Source organism: Artemia sp. Qi Xiang Cuo, chromosome 5 (assembly GCF_049724085.1).
Source record: "Artemia sp. Qi Xiang Cuo chromosome 5, ASM4972408v1, whole genome shotgun sequence".
Lineage (NCBI taxonomy): Eukaryota > Metazoa > Arthropoda > Branchiopoda > Anostraca > Artemiidae > Artemia > Artemia sp. Qi Xiang Cuo.
This window is the reverse complement of record NC_142798.1, coordinates 26,783,913-26,805,961: the sequence shown is the minus strand read 5'-3', so window position 1 is coordinate 26,805,961 and position 22,049 is coordinate 26,783,913. Positions and strand designations below refer to the sequence as shown.

At 34.4% G+C, this 22,049-nt stretch overlaps 1 protein-coding gene across 1 annotated transcript in view; it reads left to right on the top strand.

Moving 5' to 3' along the window:
• LOC148951984 (lysosomal alpha-mannosidase-like) overlaps positions 1-22,049 on the top strand; it is a 397,289-nt gene that overhangs the window by 91,506 nt on the left and 283,734 nt on the right. Inside the window, exon 3 of the mRNA XM_089089462.1 lies at positions 9,890-10,134. Coding sequence (XP_088945588.1) covers positions 9,890-10,134 — 245 coding nt within the window. The remainder of the gene's footprint in view (positions 1-9,889; positions 10,135-22,049) is intronic.

The following is a 22,049-nucleotide window of genomic DNA, read 5'->3' as shown; positions in this document are numbered from 1 at the left end:
TTTTCAAAGCGAAGTAAAGAACTCCATTAAACAAAAAATGAGCAAAAATAAAATCAAATAATCTACCAAGCGTGAAACTACCACAAATCAGTATTGACACATAAATGAAACCCAAAACTAACAGAAATTGCAATAAATACCAAGTCAAACTCAAAACGAGCAGAAATTAACATGAGTTGGGCTCCAAATCCATATGCCTTCCCAAGGCCAGAACATAATTTGCACTTTACTGAAAAAATATAAATGTTTTTATTTTTATAACATTAATAAGTCAAATAATATTAGCATTTTGATTACTAAATATCAGTATATGTATATTTAACTTACAATGCAAACCCATTTGTATTTTTTTCTGTAAAGTGCAAATTTTGTTCTCGCCTTGAGGAGGCATAGGGGTTTTGCTCCCAAATTATGTTAATCTCCGCTCGTTTTGAGCTTGGCTAGGTGATTTATTTCAGCGTCGACTCGTTTTGTTGTTTAATGGAGTTCTTTACTTTTCTTTAAAAAACTTATTTTCTGAAAAAGTTTTTAAATCATTTCTCTTCATTTTATATTGACACATTGTTTTCAGAGAAAAAGAAAATAATTCTTTAAATCTTTCCGTTTTATTTTAAACTTTATAGTTTGACCTGCTATTTGTATGTTGGAGAAAAATTTTCAGCAATTTAGAGATGCCTTATTGGGAATTAGCATTAACACAGTGCATTTTGATTTTATTCTTAATGCAACATTTAGTTTTTAAACATAATGGCCAAATGGGAGGGTGGACGTGGGAGGGGTATTAGTTGCCCTCCAATCACTTTTGACTATTAAGAAGGGCATCAGCCCTTTCTATTTTCAATCGAATGAGCCCTTTTCGAAGTTCCTACGACAACTCCTTCGATACGAAGTGCCCTAGTCTGAACAACAACAACAACAAAAAAATAATAATAATAATACATTATACCCACACCGATCTGTACTATAAATATATCAAGCCTTCCAATCACTTTCGACTATTAAAAAGGGCACTAGGCCTTTCGATTTCCAGTCGAATGGGCCCTTTTTGAGTTTCTACGACAACGCTTTCTATAAACACCTTATATTCCCCCAGGGCATAAATTCCATCCCTTACCCTAAGGGCAGTGAAGGTGGTTGTCATCCTCTAAGACCTAATTTCCAGAACTTTCAGCTACGTTACACAAAATGGCTATCTCAAAATTTTGATTCGATGTGCTTGGGGAAATGGTGGGCGTGAGAGGGGCTTTAGTCGCTCTCCAATCCCTTTTAATTATTAAAAAAGGCAATAGCCCTTTCAATTTACAATCAAATGGGCCCTTTTTCAAGTTTCTACGACAAAGATTTCAATAAAACCTTATATGCCCCCAGGGTATAACTTATAACCCTTGCCCTGAAGACTGTGGGGAGAGTGTCCTGCTCAAAGTTATAATTTCCTGAGATTTAAACTGCGTGGAACAAAATGGCTATCTAGAAATGTTGATTGGGGAAATGTTTGGGGAAATGGATGTGTTTGGGGAAATGGTGGGCGTGGAAGGGGGGTTAATTGCCTTCCAATCACTTTCGACTATTAAAAATGGCACTAGCCATTTCAATTTCCATTCGAATGAGCCCTTTTTAAAGTTTTTATGACAACGCTTTCTATAAAAACCTTTTATGCCCCCAGGGCATAACTTACAACCCTTGCCCTGAGGACCATGGGGGATGGTCATCCTTACAGACCTAATTTCCGGAACTTTCAACCACGTTGAACAAAATGGCTATCTTAAAATTTTGATTGGATGTGTTTGGGAGAAGGTGGGCGTGAGAGGGGTGTTAGTTCCCCTCCAATCAATTTCGACTATTAAAAAGGGCACTAGCCCTTTCAATTTATAAGTGAGTAAGCCCTTTTTGAAGTTTCTACGACAACGCCTTCTATAAAAACCATTTATACCCCCAGGGCATAACTTACAACACTTACCCAGAAGGCTTTGGGGAAGTGTCATCCTCAAAAACATAATTTCTATTTGGAAATCAACTACGATGAACAAAATGGGTATCTCAAAATTTTGATTGGATGTGTTTCAGGAAATGGTGGTGTGGAAGTGGTGTTAGTTGCCTTTCAATCACTTTCGACTATTAAAAAGGGCACAAGCCACTCCAATTTCTAATTGAATGAGCCCTTTTCAAAGTTTCTACGACAACCTCTTCGATACGAAGTGCTCTGGTCTAAGGAAAAAAAAATAATAAATAATACATTGTGCCAACATCGTTCTTATATGCCCCTAGGGCACAACTTAAAACCCTTGCCGTAAGGGTTGTGGGGGATTGTCCTCCTCATAAACATATTTTCTATCTGGAAATCAACTACGTTGAACAAAATGGCTATCTCAAAATTTTGATTGGTTATTATTGGGGAGATGGTGGGCGTGGAAGGGGTGTTAGTTGCCTTTCAATCACTTTCGACTATTAAAAAGGGCACAAGCCACTCCAAATTCCAATCGAATGAGCGCTTTTCGAAGTTTCTACGACAACTACTTCCATACGGAGTGCCCTGGTTTGGAAAAAAAATAATACATTGTGCCAACATCGTTCTTTACTTGGGCAGCGCGATTGCGCTGCCTATGATTCTGGTTTGACCTTTTAGGTCAGAACTTTTATTGAAGTTAATTCTCGATTTGCTTCTTAATGAAATTATGGATATCAACATTGACTTTTTCTAGTCAAATTCCGTGAAAGACCCTAAAATTAGGCATTTAGATTTGCATCATGGGAAGTTAATATTTTCATAAATTGAACCTTGTTTTCTCCAAAATATACGAAATACTTTTAATTTGAGATTTAGAAGCTTTTAATTATTGGATCTATAGCAAGGATACTGTTTTCTAGAAGACATTCTTGGAAAAATAGTTTTAATACAAAGAAAATAATTTAGTGGCTGATAAATAGAAATTAAAACACATTGTTTATATTGGACTAACGAGAAAATGTGTAGTCTTAACATAGTTGAAAGATCAGATTCATTTTTGTTTCCTTATGCATTTTTCATTGTTTATTTCTAGAATAGAAGGTGAAAAGTGAATGTTTTCATGAGAAAATGAAATTTCAACGAAAAAAAAAAAACAAAAATAGAAAAAAAAACCCAGTTTCAACTCCAAACGCGCTAAACTATGAAAGCAACTGTTCTTTTCTACTACGCCAGAATCAAAATTCTTAAAACTAAAACCGTGGGTGGTTTTGATATAAAATTAGGTCCTTGAATAGTTTTAAATTAAATCATAAATGCTTTAGTTTAAAAAAAGATTTATTTTTCCATTTAGCGGGGAAGCAAATTATTCTTAGCAGGAAAGGGTAACAACTAAGGCTTAAAGGTTTACTGTTTAGTGTATACATTTAACTATAAAGCGTAATGTTATGACAGCAATTTCCCAATGGGAGATTAAAAGAAAAGAAAAAAAAATGACTGAACCTTCGACACAAAACTCGTACTTTGAATACGAAAATATTTTCCTGCGTTTCTTTTTGATAATTATTCCTTAACTGCGAAAGATGCCTGTTATTTTTAATAGGAAAAATCGGTTTTCTTCTCCGAATTTATTTTGATTGCACTGGCTGCCGTGAACAAAAAAACTTGCGAATTTTGTGTCCCTTGCAGGGTAATACTGAATTCTCGCCTTCATTACGAAATCTCCACACCGAAAGTAGTATGGTAATAGGCACCACAGAATCTACATGCACTTTCACAAGCCTGAGGCATGGATATGTATGTGTACTTTCAAGTAATTGGGTTACCAGGGCCATTTGCCTATTACAATGAACTCTATATGGGGTGGCAGACGGGTTTTCTATTATGACATTCATTTTTTGGAGGTCAAACTCATGGATACATGTTTATTTTTTTTTTATTATTTTAAACTGGTATTTTTTCAATGAAGCCCATAGCACTTTGCAGAAACCAGTGAATTTAGGACTGAAAGTCCATTCGTACTATATCTGAATCCAGTTACTAATGAAGTTATTGTGCCCGCCATTTTTTGATCTGGTTATGTGGGTATAATCTGGTTTGGTTTGTTATTGCGAGAGGCTTACTCAATTTACATCTTAGTGTTAACTGGGCGATCTAATTGCGTAGGTACTAAAGGAACATTTGAAGGTGGAGAAAAAAGGGGTAATTAGGGATTGGATAATTTTAACAAGAAATGACTGAAAAGTGTTTTGGAGGAGATGGAATGAATGTGTACTGTATAATACACAAGTGATGATTTGCACAGTGTTGTCAATTTTAAATAGTTTAGAAATAAAAAAAATTAACAAGAAATGGCTGAAAAGTATTTTGAGGGAGTTGAGTTGCACGAGGGTTGACTTGCACGAGAGTTCAGTTACATGCGGATTCAGTTACACGGGGATTAGTTAAATGGGGTCGAGTAGCACGGAGGTTCAGTTGTACGGGGTTTCGGTTATACAGGTGTTCAGTTACATGGGGGGGTTCAGCGGGAGAGGGGGAAGGGTTTTACGAGGTTCCACTAGGAGCATAAATTCTAGTATAATTGACTTATTTTCTCGTAATACTATCCAATTTATTGTCTGTATGTAGTGGTACAGCGAGGCAATAATCCTAGCGCGGGGAGGGGGAAGGGTTTTACGAGCTTCCACTAGGAGCATAAATTCTATTATGCTTGAATTATTGTATTGGAATACTATCACCTTCCCCCCCTCCCCTGCCCGCGGAAATGTGGGAACGAAGGGTCTCTGAGCCTTCCCCTTGATGCAGATGTTTTCCCTCCAAAATTGACCCCTCCCTGCCCTCAGAAATGGGGGAACGAAGGGAACGTTAGATCCTATTTTAAATTGACAATACTTATCAAACATAACTAGTGTATTATACAGATCACATATCTCATTACCCCTTTTTAAATGTTAATCAAATAATTCTGATTATAGTGTCCAATTTTTTGTCTGCTTTTCAAAATGTTCGTATTTGTTTAGAATGAAGTGTTTTTTATAGCAGATTCCCCCCGTGCAACTGAACCCCCCCAGTTACTGAACCCCTGTATAACCGAAACCCCTTACAACTGAACCTCCGTGCTACTCGACCCCATTTAACTAATCTCCGTGTAACTGAATCCGCATGTAACTGAACCCTCGTGCAAGTCAACCATCGTGCAACTCAACTCCCCCAAAACACTTTTCAGCCATTTCTTGTTAATTTTTTTTATTTCTAAACTATTTAAAATTGACAACACTGTACAAATCATCACTTGTGTATTATACAGTACACATTCATTCCATCTCCTCCAAAACACTTTTCAGTCATTTCTTGTTAAAATTATCCAATCCCTAATTACCCCTTTTTTTCTCCACCTTCAAATGTTCCTTTAGTACCTACGCAATTAGATCGCCCAGTTAACACTAAGATGTAAATTGAGTAAGCATCTCGCAATAACGAACCAAACCAGATTATACTCACTTAACCAGATCAAAAAATGGCGGTCACACTAACTTGATTAGTAATTGGATTCAGATATAGTACGAATAGACTTTCAGTCCTGCATTCACGTGTTTCTGCAAAGTGCTATGGGCTTCATTGAAAAAAATACCAGTTTAAAAAAATAAATAAAAAATAAACATGTATCCATGAGTTTGACCTCCAAAAAATGAATGTCATAATAGAAAACCCGTCTGCCAACCCATGTAGAGTTCATTGTAATAGGCAAATGCTCCTGGTAACCCAATTACTTGAAAATACACACACATATCCATGCCTCAGGCTTGTGAAAGTGCATGTGTATTCAGTGGTGCCTATTACCATACTACTACCGAAACAGTTTTCCAAATGTCATCCGTTAGACCTTGCCTACCCCGATTGGCTTAAACTAAAATCGCAAGCTTTCCTCAGTTTTCCTCAGTCAGAGTGACAGGTATGAAAACTCTTTCTCTGATTTTCCATTATATTTTAACTATATTAACTTCGTGCAAGACAAACAAGTTTCTTCGGTATTTCGAGGCTTCTAGAAACTTTTGGTAATTAAATAGCTGTGAATTCGAAAGATTTTCTTGTTCTGGAAACCATACAAGGGAAAAAGGAATGATCAGAAAGCTCTTTTCCGTGTATATCAATTTGTTTCTGACAAATTTATGATCAGAACACCTTGGATAATCATGTCATTTAGTAAAAATAAAGAAACCATTAACATATCATCAGAAAAAAAAGGATAAATATTAATCGCCACTTATCAAATTGAAAGACTGTAAGTGACCAGAATCCAACTGAAATAATATAACGAAACTATTAACGTATCATCAGAAAACAAAGTATAAAAATCAATCGAAGCTTAATAAACTGAAAGACTTTAACTGACCAGTATTAAACTGAAAAAATTTATTACATTTGAGCCCTATCTAATAGCAACCGTCACTAATAACATATATCAAACAGTTCGTGGTAACGAACTGTAAGTAAGGAGCGACCTGGCTCAATGGTAACCGAAACTCTAGAAAACGGGTTTTTGATACCAATAGATATATCAAAAGAATCAAATTTCAATGCTGATTTCAAATATATAACTTTCATCAAGTTTAGTGCTACCCATCAAAAGTTACGGGCCTGAGAAAATTTGGCTGATTTTCAAAAAAAGGGGGTAAGAACCCCTAAAAGTTATAGAACCTTAATGAAAATCACACCATCATATTCAGCATATCAGAGAACCCTACTGTAGAGGTTTCAAGCTCCTATCTACAAAAATGTGGAATTTTACTTTTTTTGCCAGAAGAAAAATCACGGATGCGTGTTTATTTGTTTGTTTTTTTGTTTTTTTTTCTCGGGGGGGATCATATTGACCCAGTAGTCCTAAATTATCGTGAGAGGACTCATTGGAACAGGAATTATAAGTTCTAGTGCCCTTTTTAAGTGACCAAAAAAAATGGAGGGCAACTAGGCCCCCTTCCACGCTTATTTTTTTTCCAAAGTCACCCGATCAAAATTTTGAGATAGCCATTTTGTTCAGCATGGTCGAAAATATGATAAATATGTCTTTTAGGATGACTTAATCCCCTAAAGATCCCAGAGGGAGGGCTAAAAGTTATGAACTTTACCCAATGTTAACATATAGTATTGGTTATTGGGAAGTATACAGAAGTTTTCAGGAGGTTTTTTTTCTGGTAGTGGGAGGGAAGGGTGGGTAGGTGGTTATGTTGGAGGATCTATTAATGAAGGAAGTTGTGATGGGGGAAGGGAAATTTCAATGAATGGGGCGCCGGACTTGCCAGCATTATTTATTTGTTATTGGGAAGTATACAACCATTTTAAGGAAGGATGTTTTCTGGAGGGGGGGGGGGGCTAGTGGAGGGGGTTACTCTGGAGAATATTTCCGTGGAGGAGGTTTCTTTGGGGTAAGGGACATTTCTATTAAGGGGGCGCCGGATTTCCAAGCATTATTTAAAAAACGATCAGAAATTAAATAAAAAAAAACAAGTTTTTTCAACTGAAATGTAAGAAGGAATATTAGAACTTAAAACGAACAGAAATTATAACGTATGTGAGGGGGTTGTCCCCCAAGTCAATACCTCGCTCTTTACGCTACAGTTTTTTTTTTTTATTGATTTAAAATGAGCTATCTATTCTAATTAAAAGGCCTTTGTTCTTCAGGGTTTTGTTAATAAAAATTTTTTTTTAAATTTTAAATTTTATTGAGTGGTCTTGACTAAGGGGAGAGCCCCTTCATATACGTAATAACATATACGTAATAAAAAAAACATTAAAAAAACAAACGATACGGCTCAATAGTAATCGAAACTTTTAAAAACGGAATTTTGATGTCAATAAATGTATCAAAAGAATGTGTTTATAATGCTGATCCTAAATATATAAATTTTATTAAGTTTAGTGTTACTCATCAAAGGCTACGAGCCTGAGAAAATTTGCTCGATTTTTTAAAGAGGGGGGAAACATCCCCTACAAGTGAAAGAATTTTAATGAGAATCACACCGTCAGATTCAGCGTATCAGAAAACCCTATTACAGAGGTTTCAAACTCATATCTGCAAAAATCTGCAACTTTGTATTTTTTGCTAGAAGAAAAATATACGAATATAGAAGTTAGTTACGTAAGTTAATTTGTAAAGACATCCATTTAGCAAAAGAAAAGTAAAATTTTTATACAAATAAAAGCTGCATTAACTAAAAAACGATCAGAAATTAAATAAAAAATACAAGTTTTTTAAACTGAAAGTAAGGAGCGGCATTAAAACTTAAAAGGAACAGAAATTATTCCGTATATGAAAGGGGCTGTCCCCTCCTCAACGCCTCGCTCTTTGCGCTAAAGTTTGACTCTGTCTCACAACTTTATTTTTTAAAACAATAAAAAACTTTAGCGTAAAGAGCGAGGCGTTGAGGAGGGGACAGCCCCTTTCATATACGGAATAATTTCTGTTCGTTTTAAGTTTTAATGTCGCTCCTTGCTTTCAGTTTAAAAAACTTGTTTTTTTTATTTAATAACTAAAAAAAGGAACTTTTCTTTGCAAATAGAAGTCGTTTTAATATAGTAGATAAACTTTAATAAAAAAAAATAATAAAAAAATTAAAATTAAAAATCTCATATCGAGTATCTCAGTCATAGAAAACATATAGCCATTCTCGACTTTTTGAAGTTTAAATTAAAAAAAATAAAAAAAATAAAATTTAGGTAGTCTGCATTTAACACAATATAATTTTTTTAGTGTGTCTTATGTTAAGATTAAATAGAAAAAGAACTGAAACTTTTTCAACTGAAACTAAGAACAATATTAAAACTTAAAACGAACAGAAATTATTACGTATATAAGGGGGATTGCCTAATCCTCAATACCCCGGTTTTTACGCTGAAGTTTGACTTTTGATCCCAATTCTTCAAGAACGACTCTTGAAAAACAAGGGTCATTTAATTAGAACAATAAGAAGCAATTTTAAAAGTAATAAAAAAAACTTTAGCGCGAATAACGAGGTATTTAGGAGAGGGCAATCCCCCTAATATACGTAATAATTTCTGATCGTTTTAGGTCCAATGTTGCTCCTTACTTTCAGCTGAAAAAACTTGTCTTTTTTTTATTTAATCTTAACATAGCACGCACTAAGGAAAAAAAAATATCAGGTTTCATTTTCTCAGATACCGTATTCAATACATCTCCTTATTATATTTATTTTTATACATGCATAAATAAAATGATTAATTTACTTACCCTCTTGTCTGTACGGGCGTACTGTAAAAATCTAGGGTTTTTAAGATGTATATGCCCACCAGAAGTGTTTGGTGTTTTTTTTTTTAAGTGTTCCAGCATAAGACGAAAATTTAATACCATTTACTGAGTTACCCATTTACCGAATTACATTTTTGAATATGCAAAAACTTTTCAGATCATTGAAAACATGCAAAAACAGGGAAATTTTCCTTTTTTCCAGCGAGTTTTGATAATTCTCTAAGAGAAAGCAACATCAGTAATATCAAAATTATGGCTGGATGAATGGACAGATCTAAAACTAATGAATTCAATGATATGACTATATTTTCCTCTCGATGCACGTTGCAGCTGTAGGGTTATCGCAGCATCACACGTTTTCACAGGGAGAGTAAACCTTAGCATATTTTCAGATACTCCTAAATGGCAAACATAGATGACACTACCATAATAAGGGATGCCATATCCGGTGCTAGAGACCACCAAAAACGGCTGCGTTAACCCATCCGTTCCCTTTTTATACTTGACATTCTTATAACTAGCGTTTTGCTTTAATTTTCTTTTCGGTTTGGCTGCACTCGGAAAAACACAGTCCAATTAAGTTTCTTTGACATTTCACCAACTGTTTAGTCTAGAAACAACCACCTAACGATTTGGCTGTTTAGATAGAAAATAAAAGTAGTTTAATTGCCCCTTTCTTTTAGGCGAAGAGGTTCTTTCCCAGATCGTTCCCCTTGGTCCTGGTGTCAGGTTCATTCCCGGGAGAAACAGTACAGCCACTTCAGACCTTGTTTTTCTTGCGAAGCGTCTCCCTGCCTTGGGCTTTAGATCCTATTACATAATGGAATCAAAGACAGTACTAAGGAAAAACAAAGCTGGGGCTCAAAAAAGCTCGTCTAAATTCACACGAGTTGGAAAATATTCCGAAGATGTATCGATAAACAATGAGGTAATACTTTACTTGCCAATACTATTTCAGTTTGGTGCTTTGTTTGAAAGTCAGTAAATAAAAAACAAAAACTAATTAGTTTTTTTGCATGAAATGTCTTGGAAGTAATTAAATAAAAAAAATCATGTTTTTCAACTGAAAGTCAGGAGCAACATTAAAATTTAAAACGAATAGAAACTATTACCTATACGAGGGGGTTCGCCCCCTCGTCAATACCTCGCTCTTTACGGTAAAGTTCGAATTTTGTTGTAATTCTTTTAAGAATTACCCCTGAATCACAAAGGGTCTAGTTAGAATAAATAGCTCTTTTGTAAGTGCTACAAAAACTTTAGCGTAAAGAGCGAGGTATTGACGAGGAGGCGAACCCCCTCATATACATAAGAATTTGTGTTCGTTTTTAGTTTTAATGTTACTCCTTACTTCCAGTAGGAAAAACTTGTTTTGTTTATTGAATTTCTGATCGATTTTTAAATAATACTAGGAAATCCGACGCCCCCTTCATGGAAAATTCCCTTCCTCAAAGAAAAATTCCTCCATGGAAAGATCCTCCCATGTAATCTTCTCCCTCCCCCTCCACCAGAAAAATCCCCCCTGAAAACGTCGGTATACTTTCCAATAACCAATACTAGGCGAATATGTAAACAATGGGCAAAGTTCACAACTTGCTGCGCTTCCCCCGGGGACTGTGGGGGGTTAAGTAATGCTTAAAGGCATAGTTATTAGATTTCTCGACTATGCTGAACAAAATAGCTATCTCAAAATTTTTATCGGGTGACTTTAGGAAAAATGAGCGTGGGAGGGGGCCTAGTTGCCCTCCAGTTTTTTGATCGCTCAAAAAGGGCACTAAAACTCTTCATTTCTGCTTGAATGAGCCCTCTCGCGACATTCTATTACCACTGGGTCGATACGATCATCCCTGGGAAGAAAAAAAAAACAACAAAAAAAAACAAATAAACACGCATCCGTGGTCTTTATTCTGGCAAAAAAAACAAAATTCCACATTTTTGCAGATATGAACTTGAAACCTCTACAGTAGGGTTTTTTGATATTTTGAGTCTGATGGTGTGATTTTGTTAAGATTCTAAGAAATTTAGGGGGTGTTTCCCTTTCTTTCGAAAATAAGGCAAATGTTCTTAGGGTTACAACTTTTGATGGGTAAGACAAAACTTGATGAAGATTATGCATTTGAAACCAGCATAAAAATCCAATTCTTTTGATATATCTACTGGTTCAAAATCTCGTTTTTTAGAGTTTCGGTTATTATTGAGCCGGGTCGCTCCCTACTTACAGTTCGTTACCACGAACTGTATGATAAGAACGAAAAGCTTTGAGTCACAACGTTTTTTGCTAGTAAATTCTTTATGTCTCATTTGTTACACCGAGGAACTATGGTGCAGAAGATTGACTGTTAAAAATATGTTTTACAATCTTAGATGCAAATTCTGTGCTCAAAAAAAGCAAAAATAGATGTCGGTGACAGGCTTTGTTGATATTAAATAAAAAAAAACAAGTTCTTTAAACAGAAAGTAAGGAGCGACATTAAAACTTAAAACGAACAGAAATTATTCTGTATATGAAGGGGGTTGTCTCCTCCTCAACACCTCACTCTTTACGCTAAAGTTTTTTAGTACTTTTGAAAAAAGCTTCTAATTGTTCTAATTAAACGAACATAGTGTTTCAGAGTCATCCTTAAAGAATTGGGAGAAAATTTAAATTTTAGCATAAAGAGCAAGGTGTTGAGGAGGAGGCAACCCCCTTCGTATACGGAATAATTTCTGTTCGTTTTAAGTTTTAGTGTCACTCCTTACTTTCTGTTACAAAAAACCTTGTTTTTTTTAATTTAATCTCTGAACGTTTTTGAATTAACTTTTGAATTGAACGGTTTTGAAATTAGCTAACCGTATATGAATAATTAAAAATAAATTTGCATATTAATTTTACTTTTTTTTTGGCTAAATGGCTTTCTAAAAATTTTGATCGTACGAATTTGAGAAAAAAAGGGCTGGAGAAAAAAAGGGTGCCTAGTTGCCCTCCAATTTTTTGGGTTTCTTAATAAGGGCACTAGAACCTTTGATTTTATTTAAGAACGTTTTTATTATTAATAAATATACGTTACTTACGAATTTTCTCCCAATTCTTTAAGAACGACTTCTGAAACATTATCTTCGTTTAATTGGATCAATGGGAAGCTTTTTTCATTATAATGCTGAATCAGAATTATAAGCCCACTCTTTTTAAATATGTTTATTGACATCAAAATTTTGTTTTTTAAAGTTTCGATTACTATTGAGTCGTGTGGTTTTTTTTTTTTTTTTTTTATTTAACTTACGTAACGAACTTTCTATATTCACATATTTTTAATACGTACATTAGGGGGTTCAACCCCTAGTCAAAACCTCGCTCTTTACGCTAAAGTTCGAATTTTGCTCCAATTCTTTAAAGTAACCGCTTAATCACAAAGGCCGTTAATTAGAATAGATAGCTCTTATGAAAGTACTAAAAAATATTTAGTGCTAAAATATTTAGTACGAAAGTACTAAAAATACTAGGAGGCAAACCCAATCATATAGGTAATAATTTCTGTTCGTTTCAAGTTTGATGTTGCTCCTTACTTTCAGTTGAAAAACTTGTTTTTTTTAAATTTAATTTCTGATCGTTTTTATAAAAAATGCTGGGAAAGCCGGCAACCCGTTCATAGCAATTTCTCTTCCGCCATGAAAAATTCCTCCATGGAAAGATCCTCTGTAGATTGCTAATAATGAATTTGCTGGCCTCCATAGGAATTACCATGCTATTTGCTTGCCTCTATAGGAAAAAACATTTCCAGAGCATGTACTTATGGATTTGCTTGCCTTATGTTCCTTGGCACCTTTCCAAGGCATGTACTTGACGATGGAGAAAAAGGGTTAAAGTGATTAGCAATTACAAGCGGGGATTCCCCACTGGTTCCTGAATTGCCTTACGTTCCTTGGTACCTTTCCAGAGCATGTACTTGACGATGGAGAAAAAGGGTTAAAGTGATTAGCAGTTACGAGCGGGGATTCCCCACTGGTTCCTGAATTGCCTTATGTTCCTAGGTACCTTTCCAGAGCATGTACTTGACGATAGAGAAAAAGGGTTAAAGTGATTAGCAGTTAAAGTAACCTCAATGGCGTTTGAACAGTGTTGTCAGTTTAAAATAGAGCCTAACTTTATAGTATACTTGAAAGTTGATATTAAAAGAGATGTAGGTGGCAAGAAAAGAATTTTAATTATGGATAGCTTTATTTTTTCGATTTGTTCTGTATAATACACAAGTGGCGTTTGAACAGTATTGTCAGTATAAAATAGAGTTTAACATTATAGTATACTAAAAAGTTGATACTAAGAGAGATGTAGATGGCAAGAAAAGAATTTTAATAATGGATAGCTTTACTTCTTCGATTTGTGCTGTATACTATACAAGTTGCGTTGAACAGTGTTGTCAATTTTAAATATGGTCTAACGTTATAGTATACTAAAAAGTTTATACTAAGAGAGATGGAGATGGCAAGAAAAGAATTTTAGTAAAGAAATTCAGAACAATCAATAGAAATCCTTACAGATCAAGTAGTGAGGTATATATGAGTATGAACCATCATGGATCATAAGCACCAACGACCCTAACCACCAGGGACTTCACCCCTCCATAGGTCTCCTCTCCCCAAACTTGAAGAGCGCCCCCGCCCTCCAACTTTTTTGCCCCCCCCCCCTTCCCCATTTTTTTTTTATTTTTTTTTAACATGATATATTTTTTTCAACTTTTTTTTTTCATGTCTTCGAATGAGATGAAAAATACTTAAATTCGGTAGTGTTTTGTCGTGGTTTACCTTGTCACAGTTACATTGGCTTAATTTTTCAAAGTTTATTTTGGATTTCTTTCATTGAAATGCAAGAGTTGGAATATTTCAGTAGTGTTTTGTTGTGGTTTTCCTTGTCACAGTTACATTCTCTTTATTTTTCGTAATTAATTTTGGATTTAATGCCTTGAAATGCAAGAGTTGGAATATTTCAGTAGTGTTTTTTAATGGTTTACCTTGTGACAGTTACATTCTCTTGGTTGTTCAAAGTTAATTCTGGATTTTTACATTCTCTTGATTTTTCAAAGTTCATTTTGAATTTCTTTCATTGAAATGCACTCTTACATTTCAAGGAAAGAAATCCAAAATGAACTTTGAAAAATCAAGAGAATGTAAAAATCCAAAATGAACTTTGAAAAATCAAGAGGATGTAACTGTGACAAGGTAAACCAAGACAAAACACTACTGAAATATTCCAACTCTTGCATTTCAATGAAAGAAATCCAAAATGAACTTTGAAAATCAAGAGAATGTAACTGTGACAAGGTAAACCATAACAAAACACTACTGAAATATTACAGCTCTTGCATTTCAAGGAAAGAAATCCAAAATGAACTTTGAAAAATCAAGAGAATGTAACTGTGACAAGGTAAACCACGATAAAACACTACTGAAGTATTCCAACTCTTGCATTTCACGAAAGAAATTCAAAATGAACTTTGAAAAATCAAGAGAATGTAACTGTGATAAGGTAAACCAAGACAAAATAATACTGAAATATTCCAACTCTTGTATTTCACGAAATAAATTCAAAGTGAACTTTGAAAAATCAAGAGAATTTAAAAATCCAAAATGAACTTCGAAAAATCAAGAGACTGTAACTGTGACAAGGTAAACCATTACAAAACACTAATGAAATATTCCAACTCTTTCATTTCAAGGTAAGAAATCCAAAATGAACTTTGAAAAATCAAGAGGATGTAACTGTGAGAAGGTAAACCATGACAAAACGCTACTGAAATATTTCAACTCCTGCTTTTCAACGAAAGAAATCCAAAAATAAACTTTGAAAACTCATGAGAATGTAACTGTGACAAGGTAAACCCCGACAAAACACTACTTAAATGTTCCAACTCTTGTATTTCAAGGGAATAAATCCATAATGAACTTTGAAAAATCAAGAGAATGTAACTCTGACAAGGTAAACCACGAAAAAACACTACTGAAATATTCCAACTCCTGCATTACAATGAAAGAAATTCAAAATGAACTTGGAAAAATCAAGAGAATGTAACTGTGACAAGGTAAACCACGATAAAATACTACTGAAATATTCCAACTCTTGCATTTCATGAAAGAAATTCAAAATGAACTTTGAAAAATCAAGAGAATGTAACTGTGACATGGTAAACCACGACAAAACACTACTGAAATATTCAAGAGACTACTGAAAAATCAAGAGAATGTAACTGTGACATGGTAAACCACGACAAAACACTACTGAATTTAAGTATGTTTCATCTCATTCGAAGACATGTAAAAAAAAAGTTGAAAAAAATATATCACGTTAAAAAAAAGGGTTCTACAGTAGGGTTCTCTGATACGCCGAATGTTATGGTGGAATTTTCATTAGTGTTCTATAACTTTTAAGGGGTGTTTCCCCCTTTTTTCAAAAATCATTCAAATTTTCTCAGGTGCGTAACTCTCTCAGGCGCCGAACTTTGATGGGTCAGACTAAACTTGATGGGGCATATATATTTGAAATTAGCATAAAAATCTGGTTCTTTTGATGTATCTATTGGTATCAAAATTCCGTTTTTTAAAGTTTTGGTTACTATTGAACCGGGTCGCTCCTTGCTTACAGTTCGTTACCACGAACTGTTTGACAATGGGCAAAGTTCATCACTTGCAACCCTTCCGCAGGGAACTTTGGGGGATTAAGTCATCTTTAAAGACATATTTATTAGATTTTCGACTATGCTGAACAAAATGGCTATCTCAAAATTTTGATCAGGTGACTTTGGGAAAAAAATGAGCGTGAGAGGGGGCCTAGTTGTCCTCCATTTTTTCCTGGTCACTTAAAAAGGGCCCTAGAACTTTTTTTTTCGTTCGAATGAGCCCTCTCCCAATATTCTAGGAATACTGGATCGATACGTTCACCCCTTAAAAAAAAACAAAAAAAACACGCATCCGTGATGTTTCTTCTGGCAAAAAATAATACAAAATTCCACATTTTTGCAGATAGGAGCTTGAAAAATCTATAGTAGGGTTTTCTGTCAAAATTTTGTTTTTTAGAGTTTCGGTTATTATTGAGCCGGGTTGCCCCCTACTTACAGTTCGTTGCCACGAACTGTATGATAAGAACGAAAATCTTTTAGTCACAACTTTTTTTGCAAGTAAACTCTCCATGTCTCATTTGTTACACCGAGGAATTTATGGTGCAGAAGATTGACTGTTAAAAATATGTTTTGCAATCTTAGATGCTAATTCTGTTCTCAAAAAAGCACAAATAGGAGTCGGTGACAGGCTTTGTTGATATTTAGAGATTTAGGTGTTATATTTATAAAATATTTGCTGTAGTCAACTGCTAAAAATATATTTAACAATGTCAGACGCAAATTCTGTGCTCAATTAAGCACAAATAGAAGTTTGTAACGGGATGTGTCGTTTATCTAGAGATATGAGGGATGTATCAATAAAATATTTGTTGTGGTCGGCCGTTAAAAATATATATGACAATTTTATATGCAAGTTCTCTGCTCAAATCAACGTAGCCTAACCCTAACCTAACCCCAATCACCACCCCTAACATGCAAATATATCGCCAAAATTAAACAAGTCCATGACATTCTGTCTAAGTCCAAGGCATTGTATCATCCATCGCTTGTTTTTGTAGCTATGAAACCGGTTTTCTAAGATATAACAGCGTAATTCTTGAATGTGTTTCCAATAACTGACAAGTATCTATTTTGTTTGATATTTGAGCGAGGAGTCTCTTAGACCTAGCCCCCGCAAAGGCTAGAAGTTGAATCACTTTATGATATTTTCGGTTTCAGGTACACTTTTAGTACACAATTAGAGCTTTGAATAAAATAAAATATGGCTGTTCTTTGTTTGATAACATTTTAGAAGGGTTGAGAGCTTAATAATGTAGACCTGAATTACCAGAATATTCGATAATGGAAATAATGTTCCCGAATCTTAATTCTGACATATATTGCTCGTGCTTGCTAGTGCATATAGAGATAGGGGGTATTAATGCTTAGGGTTATCACTAGATCTATAAATTCCCTGACGTAGAAAACTATGTAGTAACCTGCTCTGCGCAACATACCCACGAAATCTGACTTCCACCTGAGCTGTTCTTAAGAATATGGATGTTTGTCAGGCCATTGGTGTAAAAATATTGGAGAAATATTGGAGAGTTTTTGAAATATTGTTGAAATATTGGAGAATTTTTGAAATATTGTAGAAATATTGGAGAATTTTTGTAATATTGTAGGAATATTGGAGAATTTTCGCAAAAATTGTAGAAATATTGGAGAATTTTGAAATATTGTAGAAATATTGGAGAATTTTTCACAACCACGTCTGATTCACAGGTTCTGTAGATTCGCAAGAATGGTTCCAAAAATATGTAATAATGGAGAAAAATACCAACGAACGTTTTTCTGTTAATAGTTTCATCATTATCTTTGAAGTCAATTCCCTTTTGATTTAAGTATTATGTGGTATAGCAGGTGTGTCCATATTTGTTTGTGAGTTACTTTTTGCGAATGAAGTGTTTTAACGTTTAGCTTTATATTCAAATTTAGCTTATAGATGCTATTTTTAGTTTTATTTGTTTTCTTTATACACGCTTTCTGTCTCTTGTTTATTTTGTTTGTCTTGGTTCTTTATTGTTTATTTATTGTAGTGAAATATTCATTTTGTGAGTTTAGTTGCTCAACAAATCCATTCAGGGATGTAATGGAACTCCTGGAATTCCTGGAACTCCTGGAAGACTTGTTCCACAACAAATGTTTGTTGCAGTAAAATCAAAATTGGCAATGAATCTTTTTTTTATCTTAGCTTTGTCTCCTGTTCGTTTTACGGACTTCGTTTTACGGCCTCTCAATTTTGGTGGAAAAATTATGGCGAATGGTAAAGGCTTGCTGTTTGAAATTGTTTTAAAAAGATGGACAAACTTTTGATGATACCAATATTGTGATATTATTTTTCATTCTGGAAAGGCTAGTTATACCCCATAAACTTAATTTATTGCAGTTATTTAAATAAAAAAAAATTCTTCTGGTTGTACTTTTATTTCCGGTAAAAATCTTTCTAAAAAAGTTGGGATTAACTATTCAGTTGTCAGGAAGTTAATAAAAAATGTACACTCTTTTTTACTTTAGTTCAATGCAAGCCTTTTTTCAAGTGTAAATCTGAAATAAAATATATAAGAAAACAATTAATTAAAGATAAATTTCGAGGCTATAAATATAACAAGTGGCTAAATATGCGACGGATGCACATATGATAAGCTATCTTTTTTTCAAAATTTAGAAATCTTTTAACTCAAAAATGGAGAAGAATTGCTTTATTGTCAGAAATGTGAGGTTTGGTTTTGGTTTTGGTTGTTTGTTGTTGTTCGGTTGTTTGTTCGGTTGGTTGTTGTTCGGTTGTTTGTTGTTTGTGTTTTGGTTGTTTGTGTTTAATTTATGTTTAATTTGGTTGTTTGTGTGTTTAATTGTGTTTAATTCGGAGAAATGGAGAAGATTTGACACCCTGCTCTCACCCCCTAAGTCTTATTTCTTAAAATAGTTTAAAGAATTTACTTTGCCACACTTATTCAATTAGTTTTTTTTTTATATTTGATTTACAATAAGTTATTATACTACTACTAAAAATCTAAGAGTGAAATAGAACTACAAACACAAAAAAGAAATTATCCGCCTTTTTTTTAACATTTATCCTTAATCTCTTTAATGGGTTTAAGTTTACTTTAGAATTCTCCTATAAAAGAGTTTTTCTAATTCAATTTCTTAAAAGCCCAAAGAGGTACTGGAACCGACACGTAATCATTAATGAATTAAAAGTTCTTTCTTTAAATGCTCGTCCTTTTTCTAGAAAAGGGAAAGAGAGATTAGGCCTTTTAAATCAAACCGCATACGACCTGTATTCAATAGTTTGTATCAGTAGTTAATTAAATCACTAATCAGTCGAAAGACTGAAAAAAGCTGTATTCCAGGTTGCAAACCATAGTAATTTATTTTGACTATAGAAACTACTAGAATTACATCCACCGGCAACGGTTGTGAAGTAACTACTGGCTTATTAGGTTTTTGAAGGTATAGTCTTCATGAATTTCAATTTTATTCATTACTCCTTCAATATAATTTAGTCTAATAATACTTTTAATATATTTCAAACTGAAATTTTCACTAAAGATACTCACTAAAGATACTCTTTAATTGTCTTTAGTAAAAGTTACTAAGTAAATTTAAAGCTACTTTTCTGTTCTTCCAGCTACTACGAAACGTCAGCTGGAACGAAAAAGTTACTTTTCCGTAACTCTTAGTTACTTTTTGTTGAACCTGGAATGTGGCTTAAATCATTGAAACTATTTTGTTTCTTTTTCTTCTTTGTTTGCGCAAAGAGACATAAATAATTGAAATACTGTGTTAAAACATCTTGAAATACTTCTAAAACGCGTTCAATAAAGTAGTTGTTCGATCAACAAAACAATTCTGTGAATAATAAACTTCATCAAAAGTTTCAGAAATTACTATATATAAAAAAATGCAGATATTTAGAATATTTCAGAACCGAATATTAATAAAATTTCCAATAATGTAGCTAAGATTTTGCTTGATTACTTGATTTGCTTGATAAGATATTGTAAGATTACTTCGATTTTTCTGATCAAGTGTCAGTTTACATGCTAAATATTTTCTTTTCATGAGATCCATTTTGGGTTTCATATCCTTACCGCTTATGCTATTTATTTTCTTGATACGGAAGGTGGTTTTAGTGGGGCGCAGAGGATGCATTTGCCCTGGTCACAGAAATTTTAAGGGTTTAAAATTTTAAATAAAATAATCTAACGGCTTTGATCGTTTTGTAATTTTGAAACTTTATTTGTATTAAATAAAGAAGAGGGTAAGTTGACAGTAAGTATAAGCAAATTGAATCCGAAATTTGCAATTTTCCCTTATCCCTTCAAAATAAAGTTGATCGAATTTGATTAATTTTAGAATGCAAAGAATCAGACCCTATCCATTGGGACAAGTTAAGAAAACAAAAACTAAAGTAAGAAAAGTCATATTCAATTAAACGGACAATTTTGTTAATTTATGAAAATTTGGTCATTAAGTAAATTTTTTTTAAATTTGGCATAAAAATATTTGGGAGACAGGGAGGGGGAGGCGCTAATCAAGATTTTGCTCCAGGCGCAATAGAGGTCAGAACCGTCGCTGGCGAAATATCCGTCGCTTTTTCTTTCCTTCAACTGGCCGTTCACCCCGTTTTGCTATTCTTCTTGAGATTTTTCTATCTTCGTTTTGTCAAGGCTGGCCAAATTGGCTTTATAACTTTTATTTGAAAGTATGAATAAATCGAGGAAACTATTTTTTTTTTAATGATAAGTAGAAAATTAGCCGAAGCAAAGATAATCAAGACGCAAACAGATTCAAAACTAAACTATTTTTTTTGGTTCTTTTAGACCAGGGCACTTCGCATTGAAGGAGTTGTCGTAGAAACTTTGAAAAGGGCTCATTCGATTGAAGGGATGCCCTTTTTAATAGTCGGAAGTGATTTGAGGGCAACTAACACCCCTTCCACGCCCACCATTTCCCCAAACAGGTCAAATCAAAATTTTGAAACAGCCATGCTGCTCAACGTAATTGAAAGGTGTGGAAATTATGTCTTTGAGGATGACACTCCCCCCACAGCCCTCAGGGCAAGGATTGTAAGCCATGCCCTTTGGCATATGAGGTCTTTATAGAAAGCACTGTCGTAGAAACTTCAAAAAGGGCTCATTCGACTGAAAATTGAAAGGGCTAGGGCCATTTTTAATAGTCCAAAGTAATTGGAGGACAACTAACCCCCCTCTCACGCCCACCATTTCCCCAAACTCATCCAATCAAAATTTTGAGATAGCCATTTTGCTCAACGTAGTTGAAGGTCCGGAAATTATGTCTTTGAGGATGACACTTCCCCCACAGCCCTCAGGGCAAGGGTTGTAAGTATGCCGTGGGGGCATAATTGTCATAGAAACTTCAAAAAGGGCTCATTCGATTGAAAATTGAAAGAACTAGTGCCAATTTTAGTAGTTGAAAATGATTAGAGGGCAACTAACCCCCCTATCAGGCCCACCATTTCCCCAAACACATCCAATCAGAATTTTAGATAGCTCTTTTGTTCAACGTATTTAAATTTTACAAATTAGGTCTTTAAGGATGACAACCCGCCCCCACACACCCCTCAGGGCAAGAGTTGTAATATATGCCCTGGGGCATGTAAGTTTTTTTTTTTTTTTTTTTATAGAAAGCAGTACCGTAGAAACTTCAAAAGGGTTCTTTAGATTGTAAATTAAAAGGGCCAGTGCCCTTTTTAATAGTCAAAAGTGATTGGAAGGCAACTAACACCCCTCCCACGCCCACCATTTTCCGAAACACATCCAATCATAATTTTGAGATAACCATTTTGTTTAAAATAATTGAAATGTCCGTAAATTATGTTTTGAAGATGACAACCCCCCCCCCAACCCTTCAGGGCAAGGGTTATAAGTCATGCCCTTGGGCATATGAGGTTTTTATAAAAAGCGTTGTTGTAGAACCGTCAAAAAGGGCTCATTCGATTGGAAATTGAAAGAGTCAGTGCCATTTTTAATAGTCGAAAGTGATTAGAGGGCAAATAACCCCCCCCCCCATCACGCCTGCCGTTTCCCCAAACACATCCAATCAAAATTTTGAGATAGCCATTTTGTTCAGCGTAGTTGAAAGGTCCGGAAACTATGTCTTTGGGGATGACACTCCCCCACAGCCCTCAGGACAAGGGTGTAGGTTATTCCCTTGGGCATATAAGGTTTTTATAGAAAGCGTTGTCGTAGAAATT